General features: G+C 45.6%; 1 protein-coding gene across 1 annotated transcript in view; it reads right to left on the reverse strand.

The window, feature by feature from the left end:
- Positions 1 to 352: 352 nt before the first annotated feature.
- The window catches only part of LOC141116998 (sodium/potassium-transporting ATPase subunit alpha-2), a 68,729-nt gene continuing 50,914 nt past the window's right edge, over positions 353 to 18,167 (reverse strand). Inside the window, exons 19-23 of the mRNA XM_073609555.1 lie at positions 11,551 to 11,696; positions 9,471 to 9,601; positions 8,928 to 9,029; positions 6,797 to 6,888; positions 353 to 2,726 (exon numbers count right to left, since the gene is read on the reverse strand). Of these exons, the coding sequence (XP_073465656.1) occupies positions 2,698 to 2,726; positions 6,797 to 6,888; positions 8,928 to 9,029; positions 9,471 to 9,601; positions 11,551 to 11,696 (500 nt within the window). The 3' untranslated portion in view covers positions 353 to 2,697. The remainder of the gene's footprint in view (positions 2,727 to 6,796; positions 6,889 to 8,927; positions 9,030 to 9,470; positions 9,602 to 11,550; positions 11,697 to 18,167) is intronic.

Below are 18,167 nucleotides of genomic sequence, written 5' to 3' on the forward strand. Positions count from 1 at the left end.
TGATCTGTTTCTTGTGAACTGGGAAATGAATGTGAGAAATGTATCAGGCCCTCGGGCTACATTGCAGGCAGAGTTCCTAAAGCACCTCACAGGGTCACTGGGTGTGTACTTCCTGAAATAAGCCCTGTGTATGTTCTCTCTCTCTCTCTACTTCCCATGTCACTCACGGATGTCAGCAATGTCTTACAATTTTGGAAGTTCTGTATGGAAGGAGGTTAAAGTGGGCGTGTCTGAGAATTTCCCCCATGCATTGCAAGCAGAGGTTCCCAGTTTGCCATGTTTTCAAGTGGGGTGGACTGGTGAGTAAGAGCAAACAAAACCTGTTAAGACGCTATAAATAAACACACAGAGCAATGTGACAAGGTAATCTTTACAAACATAGACATTATATAAAGTACAGGGTTATATAGGACAGCAGACTGTAAAAAGTAAGGCAAGACACTGTATGGATCACCTAGAAGGAAAAGGGGGTACCGGGTCATCCTGGTTAGTTGTACAGAAATTAATGCAAACCCATTATCGGCCACCATTTTGTCGCTTGAACAATGCCTCTACCTATTAACTTCCTGGGAATTGTTGACCTAACAGAAGAACCTGCTGACATCACTGATGGCTTAGCAAAATATGAGTTGGGTTCTAAAAATGGCTGACACCTTTGTGTGCAGTTAAAAGGCACCTGTCAGGAAAGGAAATTGTAGGTGCCATGGCTGGCTTGGCTTTTAAAGTTGTAGGTCTTCATTCATCCTGGAGCCTACAGTCCCTATAAACTAAGTCAGGCATGGTAGATCCTATATTTCAATCCTCACAGCTCCCCTTTAAGGAGGACATCAACCACATTCATTATTGACATTCAATACATCGCCAAGAGGAACATTTACTGAATGTTGCCAAAGCAGGTGTGCCCTTTACCTTGATAACCCCACCCAATGCTGCCAATGTAGTCTGAAACGTCAACTCCCTCCAAGAACTGAGAGTTTCTTCCATCTCTGGAGGTTGCCATATAATTGGTTATTGATTTACGAACCGAGACCAGCAGGTATGTGTGTGGTTCTCTAGACCCCAACCATGCAAGGAGGTTGTCCAATCAGAGAACTGAACAGCCATCTCAAGGGGTGGATGAACCAAGCATTTCTTTCATCTCTTGAGGCTGCCATAATTTTGGTTACTTACTGAGACCAGCAGGTATGTGTACAGTTTCCTAAGCCTTAACCATTGGAGGAGGTTGTCCAATTAGAGAACCAACTCAAGGGGTGGGTAAACTGAGCATTTCTTCCATCTCCGAAGGCTTCCATATTATTGGTTATTGACATAGACCAACTGGTATGTGTGTGGTTCCCTAGGCCTAAACCATGGAAGGAGGTTGTCCAGTCAGAGAACTGAACAGCCAACTCAAGGGGTGGATAAACCAAGTGTTTCTTCCATCTCTTGAGTCTGCCGTATCATTGGTTACTTACTGAGACCAGCAGGTATGGGTATGGTTTCCTAAGCCTCGACCATTGGAGGAGGTTGTCCAATTAGAGAATTGAACAACTAACTCAAGGGGTGGGTGAACTGAGCATTTCTTCCATCTCTGAAGGCTTCTATATTATTGGTTATTGACCAACACCAGCAGCTATGTATGTGGTTCCCAAGGCCTTAATCATGGAAGGCGGTTGTCCAATCAGGCAGATGAACAACCAACTCAACTTCTACACCATCTTTGAGGTTAAGATGTGGAGTATCCCTGGACACCACCTAAGGGACACTCAAAAAATGTTCTAAAAATGCTTTACTTGGCGGCATAGAAAATCCAATGGATGATGACGACTGGAAGTCCTCCCGTTTGGTCCTCCCGTTTGACAGATTGTTTGAAAAAAGGTTTCATGCTTTTATTTTTTTAACTCCGTTGGTGGTATGCTGGTGGCTTATTGGAGTTCCAATTTTGTAATTTAGAAGGCTTCAGCATTGGCCCGTGACTGTCTATCTAAAGTCGATTTTTTTAAATTTTTTGGATTGGAGAGGTGAAGGGTTGGAGCCACCATTAGGTCTTTTTTTGAAAGAGATTTTCCATCATTATCTGTCAGGACACCAGGAAGAAAATCTCTTCACAGCAAAGAGAAATGCTAGCTGCCACCTCCTGTTTTGGTGAAAGCCTTGGAATTTTTGGACTTCCCACCACATTATGCCCCTATGACAATGACCACCACAGCAAAAATAAATGGTGAATCTCCCGAACAGAGATACAGATAGTAATTCTTCCACATTTCATCCAAAACTAAAAAAAAAATACTTTTGGCTTTAGATAGAATTCAACCAGAATTAAATGGTAACAAATTTTTAGGAAGTCCTGCAATATCGATGGTAAATTTGGTTGGAGTATTCTTACAAAAATTGACAATTTCTAGTGAAAAGAGTGCAAATTTGGATAAAAACCTTTGTTTGGAAAAAAGTAGGAAGTTCCCAGGCAAACGTAAAATTTCTTGAAAGGCTAAAGTTGACCTTTGCTGAGTACGGGAAGCTTTAAGGACCAAAAATGATAGTTGACTTGACTGCTTATGTCCCGCTCATGTCATTAACCTTTTCCCACCCCCACCCTTGAGCTTACACAGCAGGATAAAAAAAAATGAATGCTTAGGGTATTATGAAACCAACTAATCCACAGCATCAGCATTCTTCCGTCCCAGATGGTTCCTGGTTCCTTCTTGGCATGCCAAGTCTTTAATAGTACGACTCTTTCTCCACCCATCCTGGAAACATAATAATAAAAATCAGAATTATCAGAAACTGAAACAAAAATAGACAACTCAGTGCTGCTTTTTATAAAATAGACCTTTACCTTTTTAAACATTTATTGACCCCGAAGATCGGGTCCTGGTCATGATAGACATAAGTCTTAGGGGGTCTAGTCAGGAGTCAAGAAGGGGGTCAAGTCTAGGAGTTGCTGATCATAGGAAATGAGAATAATCCCCCTAATGTGTCTAATATGTATATTTTCTATGATCATCAGCTTCACCTAGTGGCTATAATGTTGTATTTTCCTGATTGCGGTAATACAGGATAATACTGCATTATGGCCACTAGATGGAGCTGATGATCATGAGAAATGCACATATTAAACATATCAGAGGATTTTTTTGCATTTCCTATGATTGGCAAGTCCATCTAGTGGCCATAATGTGGTATTTTCTATAGTATTTCAGGAAAATGCTGAATTATGGCCACTAGATGGAGCTGATGATCATAGGAAATACACATACTAGACATATCGGGGGGATTATTTACATTTTCTATGATCCGCAAGTCCATCTAGTGGCCATAATGCGGTATTTCTAAAGTTTTTCAGGAAAATGCTGCATAATGCCCACTAGATGGAGCTAACAATCATAGGAAATACACATATTAGACATATCAGGGGGATTATTTGCATTTCCTATTACATAAATACCTTGAATTGCAAGTAACGTGGTTAACAAGCGTTTCGCAATACAAGCTATTATTTTTTTTTAATCCTGACTCGGTTTGCGAGTGTTGTCTGGCAAGACGAGCAGGATTCAAGCCAATGGGGTGTGCAGTACCGCATTTAACCAGAGGTGGGGGGGACGCCGGTGCCGCTCGGGGCCGCTCGGAGCCGCTCAGAGACACTCGGAAAGACTCGGAAACACTCCATTCCCGAGTGCATCTGAGCGGCTCCGAGTGGTCTCTGAGTGTTTTCAAGTGTCTCCGCCCCCCCACCTCTGGCCACATGTACTGCATACAATAGCAGTCACTGTGGAACGAATTATCTGAGTTTCCATTGACTCCTATGGGGAAACTCGCTTTGCTATACGAGTGCATTGGATTACAAGCATTCTTCTGGAACAAATTATGCTCGCAATCCAAGGTACCATTGTATTGTCAGCGTCATCTGGTGGCCAAAATGTGGTATTTCCTGGGGTATTTCAGAAAATACCTCATTATGGCCACTAGATGGAGCTGACGATCATAGGAAATACACATATTAGACATATCAGGGGGATAATTTGGATTTCCTATGACCAACAAATCCATCTAGTGGCCATAATGGGGTATGTTCCTGAAATACCTCAATTGTGTAAATACCGCTTTATGGCCACTAGGTGGAGCTGACGATCATAGGAAATACATATAATAGACACATGACAGGGATTATTCACAAAAACTTATGAATGCAGAAGACATCAGCACAGCATATTTTTTCATAAGTAAACCTCTGAGCGTTTCTTTCATGATAAATGTCAAAGCTTATCTAAATTAGAAGCCCAGGGACTGTCCTACATGACTGATGAGACTTTCCAGGAGAATAATCTGTGTAATGTTAAGTTGTGTAATGTTAGAATGGGGCCACCTACTCCATGGATGTAAACACTGTCATGGCCACTGTGATTGAGACATCTAACATTTCAGTTTTAATCTCCTGCTAAAAGATGGGACCACAGGGAATGCTTGAAAATGAATCATGGAGCTCAGGATCACAGCAATGTTCTAATGTCCCCCTACAGTCACACACTAATATTATACATGTATATAGCTCTGACATATACCGCAGTGCTGTACAAAAATCACTGAGCCAGTCACATCAGTCTCTGTACCAGAGGAGCTTACACTCTAATGCCCCCCCCCGCAGTCACACACTATTATTATTATACATTTATATAGCTCTGATATATACCACAGTTCTGTACAGAGAACACTGAGCCATTCACATCAGTCTCTGCACCAGAGGAGCTTCTCCAACAGGTGGTGCTGTTTTGTAAGGTACTGTTGGGTCACTCTGCTTTGCTCTCAGTTGGAGGAAACATCAAGCCTGGGCCTGCCCTGCAGGCTTCTCCCCCAACCACCATGCAGTGGGTGGGGGGAGATGAAGGTGGAGGCTCTCCAGAGGCACTGAGGCCTACTCCATGTGCTCAAGCTGCAACGAATCCTGGGCCTGTCCCTATGCATGCTTAGTCCTTATCAGTCTTCCAGGATAAAGCGGTGAACAGACTTTGCCGCATTGCTAAGGAGGAACAGAAACTTGCTGTCATGAAAGAAGATCTCAGGAAAAAGTCCCCTCAGAATCTGTGTCTGTGAGGCCCTCTGTGGTGTCAGTGTCCCCCCAGTCTGTGATTCCCCAGTCAGTGTCAGAAAGTGTGGTTGTCAAGGCTGTGTCCGCACCTATTGTTTCTCCTAGTATAGTGAAGGCAGCGGAGGGCGCTGGACCAGAATGTATGGTGGTGCCAACCCCTCCTCCTCGGCGTGGCTGAAGTGCGGCTGGAGGTCGGCAGACACCAAGGGGTGGAGTGAGGGATGGATTGGATGATGGTGGAGGGGGAGGTGGGAAGGGAATAAGAGTGGCTGGTGCAGAATGCAAGGTGAATGATGTGGAAGTCGGGGTGAATGATGTGGGGGGAGGGGTTAATGAGGGGGTTTTGGAATCGCATCCTGATGGCGATTAATTCTCAAAAGGTTTCTTAGCCTGGATTGTTTTTATGTTGAGGTTCAGGGTTTGTGGTCTCTTTTTTGTTATCAATAAAATATGTTTCTTTCTATGTTATCTTGTCAGGAAACCTTTTCCTTTACTTGCTGATGTAAGCGTACATGTAGATGTTGTTTATTTTTTTAGTAAATATGTTTTTTTTAATAAGCTGTATATTTGTATGATTTTTTTAAAGCGGAGTTCCACCAAATTTTTTTTTTAAGTCAGCAGCTACAAATACTGCAGCTGCTGACTTTTAAAATATGGACACTTACCTGTCCAGGGCGCCCACGATGTTGGCACCCGAGGCCGATCCGTCCCCCGGTCTTCGGATGCTGCCGCCGCCATCTTCGGTAAGGGAATCAGGAAGTGAAGCCTTGCGGTCTCACTTCCTGGCTCCCTACTGCGCATGCGCATGCTCGACATGCGCTGCACGTTCCCACTGGTCCCTGGTTTCTTCTGGGACCCGTGTGTCTCCCAGAAGACAGCGGGGGGGGGGGACGACAGCGGCTAGTGGCATATCAACGGGTACATTCTAATGTCCCCACCACAGTCACACACTATTATTATTATACATTTAAATAGCTCTGACATATACCGCAGTGCTGTACAGAGAACACTGAGCCAGTCACATCAGTCTCTGCACCATAGGAGCTTACACTCTAATGTCCCCCCACAGCCACACACTATTATTATTATACTGTACATTTAAAAAACTCTGACATATACCGCAGTGCTGTACATGGGAGACTGAGCTGTTCACATCCACCAGAGGAGCTTACACTCTAATGTCCCCCCACAGTCACACACTATTATTATTATACATTAATATAGCTCTGACATATACCGCAGTGCTGTACAGGGAACACTGAGCCATTCGCCAGAGGAGCTTACACTCTAATGTCCCCTCCGCAGTCACACACTATTATCATTATACATTAATATAGCTCTGACATATACCGCAGTGCTGTACAGAGAACACTGAGCCAGTCACATCAGTCTCTGCACCAAAGGAGCTTACACTCTAATGTCCCCCCACAGCCACACACTATTATTATTATACTGAACACTTAAAAAAGCTCTGACATATACCACAGTGCTGTACATGGAAGACTGAGCTGTTCACATCAGTCTCTGCACCAGAGGAGCTTACACTCTAATGCCCCCCCCCCACAGTCACACACTATTAGTATACATTTATATAGCGCTGACATATACCGCAGTGCTGTACAGAGAATAAAGGTGTCGGGATGAGCCAGTCCTCTGTGCAAAAAAAAGGTTCAGTGATATAATAATATCTGTCTACATGAAAGGTCAGGAAATCCGAGTTGCGGTCGTCCTTACCTCCGGGGTCACGACGCAAGATGAATTTGCGCACCTCGTCGTACACAAAGATGAGTAAGCTGTACGGGAAGGCACAGAACCACCACGTCACCCTGTCATAAGAGGAAAGGAAAAGAAACGTCTGTTTAATGCATTGGATAAAAAAAATTGCTGCCCTGAGCTCCTACATATCATTTTCATCCTAGGCAAAGATCACATGGTCTGCATTGTGGGTGTTTGTCATTATTAGAGCCTGCATAGAGGATATTGTCTTTGGTCAGACTTATGTATTTAGTGCTCTTATCATAACTAATTTATTTTTTAATTTTTTTTATCATAATTAATTTCAAGCAGAACCCCAGCTGAACAGCTAAATACACAGCCGGAATTATGAGCATTGGTCATTCCGTTCGGCTATTCATGTGTAATAATAGGAAGCTAGCAGCAACCCCTGCTGGACATATAGGTAACTGCACCAAGGAGGCATTAGTAAGCTCCTACAGAATCCATGACTACCCTATTATCATGTATATATCCTCCCTCCCTCATATGATGGGGACTCTCCTACTTTTGATACCTCTTTTCCTCTTATTGGCCTTATGTTCAGATCTATATAAAACATTTTTTTTATTTAAAGCTGAACTCTGGGCAGATTTAAAAGACACAAAATGCAGCTCTGCAATCATCAATACATCATTCAATGTCTTTTTTAAAAATCCAAGCAGTATAAGTAACTGAACGTGACCAGGTATCCCTGTACAGCAGGGCTGGGATGTGAGCGAAAGAAGCAGCACAAGGAGCCAATGAGTTCATGTGCTGGCCACAAGCATGCTGATAGCAGGAGAAAGCAGAGTGACTGAGAGGTGAGCTCTTTTCACTGTCCAGGAATCAGATGAATGATGCTCTTGGCCATCAGACTGGGGCCATCTAGTGGCAGAAAATGGGTGTGACAGAATAAATCTCTGGATTGAAGCAAAAGCTGTTTTTTGTTATTTTATCTTTTTAACGGGCTCTTTGTTTTTCATCTTCTGGCTTGAGTCCAGCTTTAAAGTCCCTTTTAAAACCCCTATTGAATTCAAGGAAGTGGGTTGAATGATGCTGGTTACACGGCTGAGGACATCTAGTGGCTGAAAAATATACTGCAGGGGACAGTTCTAGATTGAAGGTGAATATTGCTGGCTGTCAGACCGAGGACATCTAGTGGAAGAATAAAAGTACTGCAGGGGACATCTCTAGATTGAAAGTGAATATTGCTGGCCATCAGAACGAGGATATCTAGTGGAAGGATAAAATTACTACAGGAGACACTTGTAGATTGAAAGTGATTATTGCTGGCCATGAGACTGAGGACATCTAGTGGAGGAATAAAATTACTGCAGGGGACATTTCTAGATTGAAAGTGAATATTGCTGGTCATCAGAACGAGGACATCTAGTGGAAGAATATAAGTACTGCAGGGGACATCTCTAAGATAGAAGGTGAATATTGCTGGTCATCAGACCGAGGACATCTAGTGGAAGGATAAAATTACTGCAGGAGACACTTGTAGATTGAAAGTGATTATTGCTGGCCATGAGACTGAGGACATCTAGTGGAGGAATAAAATTACTGCAGGGGACATTTCTAGATTGAAAGTGATTATTGCTGGTCATCAGACCGAGGACATCTAGTGGAGGAATAAAGTGACTGCAGGGAACACTTCTAGATTGAAAGTGATTATTGCTGGTCATCAGAACGAGGACATCTAGTGGAAGAATATAAGTACTGCAGGGGACATCTCTAAGATAGAAGGTGAATATTGCTGGTCATCAGACCGAGGACATCTAGTGGAGGAATAAAAGTACTGCAGGGGACATCTGTAGATTGAAAGTGATTATTGCTGGCCATCAGACCGAGGACATCTAGTGGCAGAATAAAAGTACTGCATGGGACATTTCTAGATTGAAAGTGAATATTGCTGGCCATCAGAACGAGGACATCTAGTGGAAGAATAAAAGTACTGCAGGGGACATCTCTAGATTGAAAGTGAATATTACAGTAAAAGCTGGTTTTAAAAGACACGGGCTGCCAGAAAGGGTAGGTGCGTTGCCTTTTCTTTTACAATGTGTCCCCTATATGCAAGTGCCCCTGTGGGGACCAAGGATCTACTCACTTGAGAGGGTACATTCGAAGGGCCACATCCATCCCCGGGCAGTAGGACAGGAAAGCAGCGAGCGCTGTCTCTTCAAGGAGCCCAAATATCAAAATCTTGTTCCTGAGGAGAGACGGGTCTGGTCAGAGGTGGCCATAAATACGACCCCCTTGCTGCTACCATTACAGAAATGCAAATACAACCTCCCCCCCCCATACTTATCGCTTTTCTGGAGCAGAGTTCTCTGGATTCTGACTGGCCCCTCCCCCTTTTAGATAAGAGCGGACGTAAAGTAAAGGGGAGACACTGATTGGCTGCCTCTTCCCAAGCAGCCAATAGGTGCCTCACGCAGGACCCGATGTTTCCTGCAGGTAACAGGAGGAAATAACAGCGAGATGGGAGCCGTATGAAATCCGGAGAATCCCAGGAAGTGCCTAGGGAGGTTCAACTGCCAATTTTTTTTTTAACACAGCCACAAAGGGGATTGGCCGACCTGAATTTTTGATTGTAAGTCCCCTTTAAGTCGATTGGTCATTTTTTTCCCCTGCCTTCCCCTATTCTTACTTCATTCCTTGCTGGAAGACGGAATTCCTTCTGGTCTTACAGATGATCAAATCGGCCCACTGGACCACCACGATGCTGGCGAAGAACGCCGTGTGACACGTGAATTCCACCACCTTCCGCTGCTCGTAGGTCTGGGGGAAAAAAATGGCAGGAGACTAAATGAATGGCGCCACCCGACATATAAAAACTTTAAAAATGGGCGTTGCCCATATCGACCAGTCAGGGGATAAGCTGGCCATGCATGTCAAAATCCAATCAATCATTTCAATTATTTTGCAATTGAAAAAAGAATAGAATGAATAATTAGCAATTTTTTGCAAGTGGAAGAAACCCCTGATTGGACGCGGCAGAAAGTCACATGACCGGGGTTCCTGGTTTACCAACTATTGCTGTTGATTAGAGCTGTGCGGTTTGTTTCGTTCCGAATTGAAACTTGGACAAATTTTTTTTTGTTTATTCGGAAATTCGGACTGTAATGCCTGAAATTTCAGATTACAACAGTTATGAATTTAAACAAATCCGAAATAAGGAATCGAAATTTCGGACGAAGTTCGAATTGGAATAGTTTTCAAATCAAGTTCTAATTTCCAAAGAGAATAAAATAGATTAGAAAAAAAAGGAATAGAATAGGAAAAAATTGAAAAGGAATAGAATAGAAGATAAAAGAATAGAATATGATAGAGTAAAACAGAACAGAATACAAAATAAAAGAATAAAAAAAAAATAGAATAGAAAAAAAAAAGAATAGAGCAAAACTGAACGAAATAAAAGAGAAAATAAAAGAACAGAATATAATAGAATAGAAAATAAAGGAACAGAATAGAATAGAATTAAATAGAAAGAATATAACCATCTTCTGAAATTCAAATTTCGAATAGAATAAATTAGAATTTGAATTGAATAGAAAATAATAGAATAGAAAATAAAATAATAGAACAGAATAGGATGGAATGGAATGGAATAGTAAGAATATAATAATATAACTGTTTTCCAAAATGTGAATTTCGAATAGAATAAATTTGAATTTGAATAGAATAATTTGAGTTTAAATAGAATAGAAGAATAGAATAAGCAGTAGAAAAGAATAGAATGAAATGGAATGGAATTGAAAGAATATAATATTATAACCGTTTTCCAAAATGTAAAATTTGAATAGAGTTCAAATTTGAATATAATAGAAAAAAATAGAATAAACAATAGAATAGAATAAAATAGGATAGAAAATAAAGGAACAGAATAGAATAAAATAGAATATAACCATCTTCTGAATTTTGAATAGAATAATTGATTCGAATTTGAATAGAATAGAAAAGAATAGAATAGAATAAACAATAGAAAAGAATAGATTCGAATAGAATGAAATAGAAAGAATATAATAATATAACCGTTTTCCAAAATTTTAATTTGGAATAGAGTTAATTTGAATTCAAATAGAATAGAATAGAATAGAAAGGAAAAGAATACAATAGAAAAAAGACAATAGAATAGAATGGATTAGAAAGAATATAACCATCTTCCAAAATTTTTATTTCAAAAAGAATAAATTATATTTCGAATGGATTTTGATTTGAATGCAATTCCAATGGAATTCGAATGGAATTTGATTCGAAATCGAATGGAATTTAAAAAATTCAAATCGATTCAAATTCAAATAAACAAAATAAATTTTGAAACTGAATTAAACTAATTTATGTAAATAACGAAACAAAACATTTTTTTGTTTGCGTTCTATTCATTGGCAATTATTCTTTCGAGGTTTTAAAGTGTATATAAGGCAAAACTTCTTTTTGTTTGTTTTTGATAGGAAATTGAACCCCTTCCTACTCTATCTGTGTAAAGATCTAGATGATGCTCTATTTAAACAGCACTTTATCTTTATTCTTAAAATCACTTTGGATCACTTTACTGATTACAAACTGTTTGTAATTGTCACATGTATGGCCAGTCTCAAATCTCCGCCTCCAACTTGCAACAGGAAAATCGACAGTTGTAATGTGGTCGGTCCATGTTTCGCTCGGTTTGGTTGAAGTTTTGGTTTATATTAGTAGCATTGACGGGTTGTCGGAGTTCCCGTACATACCCACTCTTGTCCGTAACTGTCTTCTACGTCGTTCATTGAGCGATCGTCCCAGTCCAATCGGATCCCGAGCAACCGAGAAGGCAGGAAGCCGTTTTCCGCCAGGATGACAAAGTAGGTGAAGAAGCCACCCAGAGCCTGAATCATACCTGAAAAGACAGACAATATCAATGGGGGAAGAGCCAACAGGGGCGGATCATTTACTAAAGGGGGTCTATGTACAAAATAATTCCCCATACGGATGTCTTCAGCCTTTGCACAACAAATGATCACCGTATTGTTGGTAATATGAACACCAGCTCCATCTAGTGGCCATAATGTAGTACTTTTTTTTCTATTAAGGTATTTCAGAGAAATACCTCATTATGGGCACTAGATGGGGCTGATGATCATAGGAGATAATCATAATACAAATAATATGATGGCCATTGCTTGTGCCCGTGCAAATGCTGGAGACATCCACAAAATATTATTTATTTGTTACAGGTACTTATATAGGACCAGCGCTATATATATATATATATATATATATATATATATATTGTACATTGACATCAGTCCCTGCCCTCAAGGAGCTTGCAATCTAAGGTCCCTAGATTACACACAATAGGGCCAATTTAGACAGGAGCCAATTAACCTACCAGCCTATCCTTGGAATGTGGGAGGAAACCGGAGTATCCGGAGGAATCCCCTGCAGACACAGGTAGAACATGCAAACTCCAGGTAGGTAGTGTCAGGATTCAAACCTAGCGCTAGCTAGGCGGAAGTGCTAACCACTTAGCCACTGTGCTGCCCTAAACAGACCCCTTAGATTAGAATAATTGTAATTTCCCTTTGGGATTCAATCATTTCCCTTTGGGATGAATAAAGTATTCTGATTCTGATTCTGTACAACGACACCACCTTGTGGTGTATTCTAGAACTGCCATGTATAAAGTACAGTGGAACCTCGGATTGCGAGTAACGCGGCTTACGAGTGTCTCGCAATATGAGCTATTTAAAAAAAAAAAATCCTGACTCGCTTTGCGAGCTTTGTCTCGCATGACGAGCAGGATTCAAGCCGCTGGGGTGTGCAGTACCGCATTTGGCCAGAGGTACGGGGGCGCCGGTGACGCTCGGAGACGCTCGAAAACACTCAGAAACACTTTGTGTGTCTCCAAGCGCCTCTGGCACCCCTGAACCTCTGGCCACATGCAGTACTGCATAGGCAAGCAGTGGCTGTGGAACGGATTATCTGAGTTTCCATTATTTCCCATGGGGAAACTTGCTTTGATATAAGAGTGCTTTGGATTACAAGCATTCTACTGGAACGAATTAGGCTCGTAATCCAAGGTATTACTGTATATATAAAGGATGAGAGTGCTACAAGTTACGGATAAGACCAGTATAGATTTATTAATCTTAATAAAAGATTAGAAGGTAGAACCAACACGTTTCAGGGGCTCAACTCACTCTTCATCAGGGTTTAAAGAAGAACTGAAGCCAAAGTTTTTTTTTTAAAGCTTTGGATAGAGTAGAGAGGGGTTAGAATCCATGTCAGATTTTTTTTTTTTTTTGCTGTGTCCCCTGCTGTGATGAGATTTCTCTTTACTTCCTGTCCCAGAGACACAACAGGAAATGACAGTAAATCTCTCCAAAGTGTCCCCAAATCCGATGTCCCTGGTGGAAGATTTCTCCTGCATTCTCCTGCATTCCTGTTCTGGTGACAACTATAACATTTTGGATTTCCCATGAGTTTCTGACAGTGGTCACCGGGAGAAATACTCAGAGTTAATCTCACCAGCAGGGACACAGACAACAATAAAAACCTGACTGGGGATCTAACCTTTACCTACGTTATCCAAAAAAAAAAAAAATGGTTTTAGATACACTTCATCAGAATGTCACAACACATCATACTGAGAGATCTGTATACAATCAAATGGCATCACATGACCAGCAGTTTTGGAATGCAATAGAAGAAGGTTCACAACAAAACCCTATGTATGAAAAGTGAAAACAGACCCAGCCTGGGCTCTGTCCAAGCCACACACTTTCAACGCGTTTCGTCCCACCCATGAGGCTTAAAGTGGTTGTAAAGGTAGAAGGTGTATTCTATGCATTAAGATAAAAAGCCCTTCGTTGTGCAGCTCCCCCCTCAGCCACCCTAACACTTACCTGAGCCCCATCTCTATCCAGTGATGTCCAAGAGTGCCTCGCCATCTGGGATTCTCCCTCCTGATTGGCTGAGGCACAGCAGCGGCGCCATTGCTGTCAATCAAACTCAATTAGCCAATCAGGAGAGAGAGGGTGTGGGACCGAACCGCAGCTCGGTGTCTGAATGGATACACTGAGCTGCAGCTCGGCTCGGGTGCCCCCATAGCAAGCTGCTTGTAGTGGGGGCACTCAACAGGAGGGAGAAGCCAGGAGCTCCAGCCAGAAGAGGAGGATCTGGGCTGCTCTGTGCAAAACCGACTGCAACAGAGCAGGTAAGAATAACATGTTTGTTATTTTAATAGAATAAAAAAAAGCCATGGCAAGGGTGAAACGCGTTGGTGCATGGCCTATGCTGAGCTACATCCCTGCCCATGGCAAGGGCGAAACACATTGGACATGGCCTAGGCTGAACTACATCCCTGCCTGCACTCGCAGAGGCTGATAGCCAATGAGGACCTGTCTGAGCCTTGCGCTGCACCATAGCTTTTATATAGTCTTTTTTTACAGAACACAAATGTTTTTGCAAGCAGGTGGAGTGGGCGTTTCTAGGCAGGCTGTATTTGCGTAGGTAACACCCACATGTAATGCTAAGCCTCCAAGATTGAAAGAACTGAAATCAATAAATGAGAGGGGCGGGGTCAGGGAAAGTCAGGCTTGGAAGGGGCGGGCCAGGGAAATACAGGCTGGGAAGGGGCAGGCCAGGGACAGTCAGGCTGGGAAAGGGGGGACCAGGGACAGTCAGACTGGGAAGGGGCGGGCCAGGGACAGTCAGGCTGGCAAGGGGCAGGCCAGGGACAGTCAGGCTGGGAAGGGGCGGGCCAGGGACAGTCAGGCTGGCAAGGGGCAGGCCAGGGACAGTCAGGCTGGGAAGGGGCGGGCCAGGGAAATACAGGCTGGGAAGGGGTGGGCCAGGGAAATACAGGCTGGGAAGGGGCGGGCCAGGGACAGTCAGGCTGGGAAGGGGCGGGCTAGGGACAGTCAGGCTGGGAAGGGGCAGACTAGGGACAGTCAGGCTGGGAAGGGGTAGACTAGGGACAGTCAGGCTGGAAAGGGGCGGACCAGGGACAATCAGGCTGGGAAGGGGCAGACCAGGGACAGTTAGGCTGGGAAGGGGCGGGCCAGGGACAGTCAGGCTGAGAAGGGGCAGACCAGGGACAGCCAGGCTGGGAAGGGGCGAGCCAAGGACAGTCAGGCTAGGAAGGGACGGAAAATGGACAGTCAGGCTGGGAAGGGGCGGACTAGGGACAGTCAGGCTGGGAAGGGGCGGACCAGGGACAGTCAGGCTGGGAAGGGGCGGACCAGGGACAGTCAGGCTGGGAAGGGGCGGACCAGGGACAGTCAGGCTGGGAAGGGGCGGACCAGGGACAGTAAGGCTGGGAAGGGGCGGGCCAGGGACAGTAAGGCTGGGAAGGGGCGGACCAGGGACAGTCAGGCTGGGAAGGGGCGAGCCAAGGACAGTCAGGCTAGGAAGGGACGGAAAAGGGACAGTCAGGCTGGGAAGGGGCGGACCAGGGACAGTCAGGCTGGGAAGGGGCGGACCAGGGACAGTAAGGCTGGGAAGGGGCGTACCAGGGACAGTAAGGCTGGGAAGGGGCAGGCCAGGGACAGTCAGGTTGGGAAGGGGTGGACCAGGGACAGTCAGGCTGGTAAGGGGAAGACCAGGGACAGTCAGGCTGGGAAGGGGCGGGCCAGGGACAGTCAGGCTGGGAAGGGGCGGGCCAGGGACAGTCAGGCTGGGAAGGGGAAGACCAGGGACAGTCAGGCTGGGAAGGGGCGGGCCAGGGACAGTCAGGTTGGGAAGGGGCGGGCCAGGGACAGTAAGGCTGGGAAGGGGAAGACCAGGGACAGTCAGGCTGGGAAGGGGCAGGCCAGGGACAGTCAGGCTGGGAAGGGGCGGGCCAGGGACAGTCAGGCTGGGAAGGGGCGGACCAGGGACAGTCAGGCTGGGAAGGGGCGGGCCAGGGACAGTCAGGCTGGCAAGGGGCGGGCCAGGGACAGTCAGGCTGGGAAGGGGCGGGCCAGGGACAGTCAGGCTGGGAAGGGGCGGGCCAGGGACAGTCAGGCTGGGAAGGGGTAGGCCAGGGACAGTCAGGCTGGGAAGGGGCGGGCCAGGGACAGTCGGGCTGGTAAGGGGAAGACCAGGGACAGTCAGGCTGGGAAGGGGTGGGCCAGGGACAGCCAGGCTGGGAAGGGGTGGGCCAGGGACAGTCAGCCTGGAGAGGAATAGGCTAAATGATGCTGGACATCCTGCAGCCAGGAAATGAGATGCACATTGTGAGAAGCTCACAGTGTGCGTTGAAATCAGTGTAAGCCATTTCGGTCCAGGAGAGGAGCCGGTAAGACAGGAGGGAAGGCCAGAGGTCAGATTTAAAATGCAAATGAGGGTTTTGGGCCTCCCTTTGTCATTCCTCCTCTGCATGCTTGTTCCAGGGCCGGCGCCTCAAAGCCCAGCCAAGCACTTAGCATTTTCAGGCAGAAGTCAGCATTATCAGCCTTTGTGTCTCAGCACAGGTCTTCTATAATAAATGCGATCTTTCTCTTTAAAAAAAAGGGCAATTTCAAAAGAGAACTGAGCTCATTTTCTAAGCGCTCTCGCGTACCCTGCCATGTCGTCGGCGGCAGTGGTGTATTTAGGTTTTGTGCTGCCCTAGGCCTGACTTAACTCACGCCCCCTCATTTAAATATGACCCACCCCTTCCTGTCAAGGCCATACCCCTTCCTATTTAAGACACGCCCTGTAAACCACACCCCTTCCTCTTTCAATTGATGGGCACAGTGGTTGTGTTTGATGGGCACAGTGGCAGCATTTGATGGGAACAGTGGAGGCATTTGATAGAAAAGTGGCGGCAATTGATGGGTACAGTGGCTGCGTTTGATGGGCACAGTGGCAGCAATTAATGGGCACAGTGGCTGCAATTAATGTGCACAGTGGCTGCGTTTGATGGCACAGTGGTGGCAATTGATGGGCACAGTGGCTGCGTTTTATGGGCACAGTGGCTGCGTTTGATGGCACAGTGGTGGCAATTGATGGTCACAGTGGCCTCGTTTGATGGGCACAGTGGCTGCGTTTGATGGGCACAATGGCTACGTTTGATGTGCACAGTGGTGACAATTGATGGGCATAGTGGTGCGTTTGATGTGCACAGTGGCAGCTATTGATGGGCACAGTGGCTGTGTTTGGGGGCACAGTGGCTGCGTTTGGGGGCACAGTGGCTGCGTTTGGGGGCACAGTGGTGACAATTGATGGGCATAGTGGTGCGTTTGATGTGCACAGTGGCAGCTATTGATGGGCACAGTAGCTGCATTTGGGGGCACAGTGGCTGTGTTTGGGGGCACAGTAGCTGCGTTTGGGGGCACAGTGGCTGCCTTTGGGGGCACAGTGGTGACAATTGATGGGCATAGTGGTGCGTTTGATGTGCACAGTGGCAGCTATTGATGGGCACAGTGGCTGTGTTTGGGGGCACAGTGGCTGCGTTTGGGGGCACAGTAGCTGTGTTTGGGGGCACAGTGGCTGCGTTTGGGGGCACATTGGTGACAATTGATGGGCATAGTGGTGCGTTTGATGTGCACAGTGGCAGCTATTGATGGGCACAGTAGCTGCGTTTGGGGGCACAGTGGCTGTGTTTGGGGGCACAGTAGCTGCGTTTGGGGGCACAGTGTCTGCCTTTGGGGGCACAGTGGTGACAATTGATGGGCATAGTGGTGTGTTTGATGTGCACAGTGGCAGCTATTGATGGGCACAGTGGCTGTGTTTGGGGGCACAGTGGCAGCTATTGATGGGCACAGTAGCTGCGTTTGGGGGCACAGTGGCTGTGTTTGGGGGCACAGTAGCTGCGTTTGGGGGCACAGTGGCTGCGTTTGGGGGCACAGTGGTGACAATTGATGGGCATAGTGGTGCGTTTGATGTGCACAGTGGCAGCTATTGATGGGCACAGTGGCTGTGTTTGGGGGCACAGTAGCTGCGTTTGGGGGCACAGTGGCTGCGTTTGGGGGCAGAGTGGATGCCTTTGGGGTCACAGTGGCTGTGTTTGGGGGCACAGTAGCTGCGTTTGGGGGCACAGTGGCTGCGTTTGGGGGCAGAGTGGATGCGTTTGGGGGCACAGTGGCTGCCTGGGTTACAGTATACAAGTTTTTAAATCAATTACCTGAGGGTTCCCGCCGTCGTCGTCGTCCTCTCTCTCGCTCCTCCTCCTCCTCTGGTAACCAAAGAGACACATCCCGACTCCCCGAGCTGGACTGCAGAGGTGGGTAGGCGGAGCATTAGGCTCCGCCTCCATCAGTCAAGCTGACAGTCTGTCATGGTCCGTTTTGTGGGGGCGGCAGTCGCTCCCTCCCTCGGCCAAAGTACGTGCCCATACTGTGCCAGTACTGATGAGTGCACAATACATAATAAGGCAAGCCGGCCGCGGGAGGCTGTATCAGAG

The sequence above is a fragment of the Aquarana catesbeiana genome, linkage group LG13 (genome assembly GCF_042186555.1).
Source record: "Aquarana catesbeiana isolate 2022-GZ linkage group LG13, ASM4218655v1, whole genome shotgun sequence".
Classification (NCBI taxonomy): Eukaryota; Metazoa; Chordata; class Amphibia; order Anura; family Ranidae; genus Aquarana; species Aquarana catesbeiana.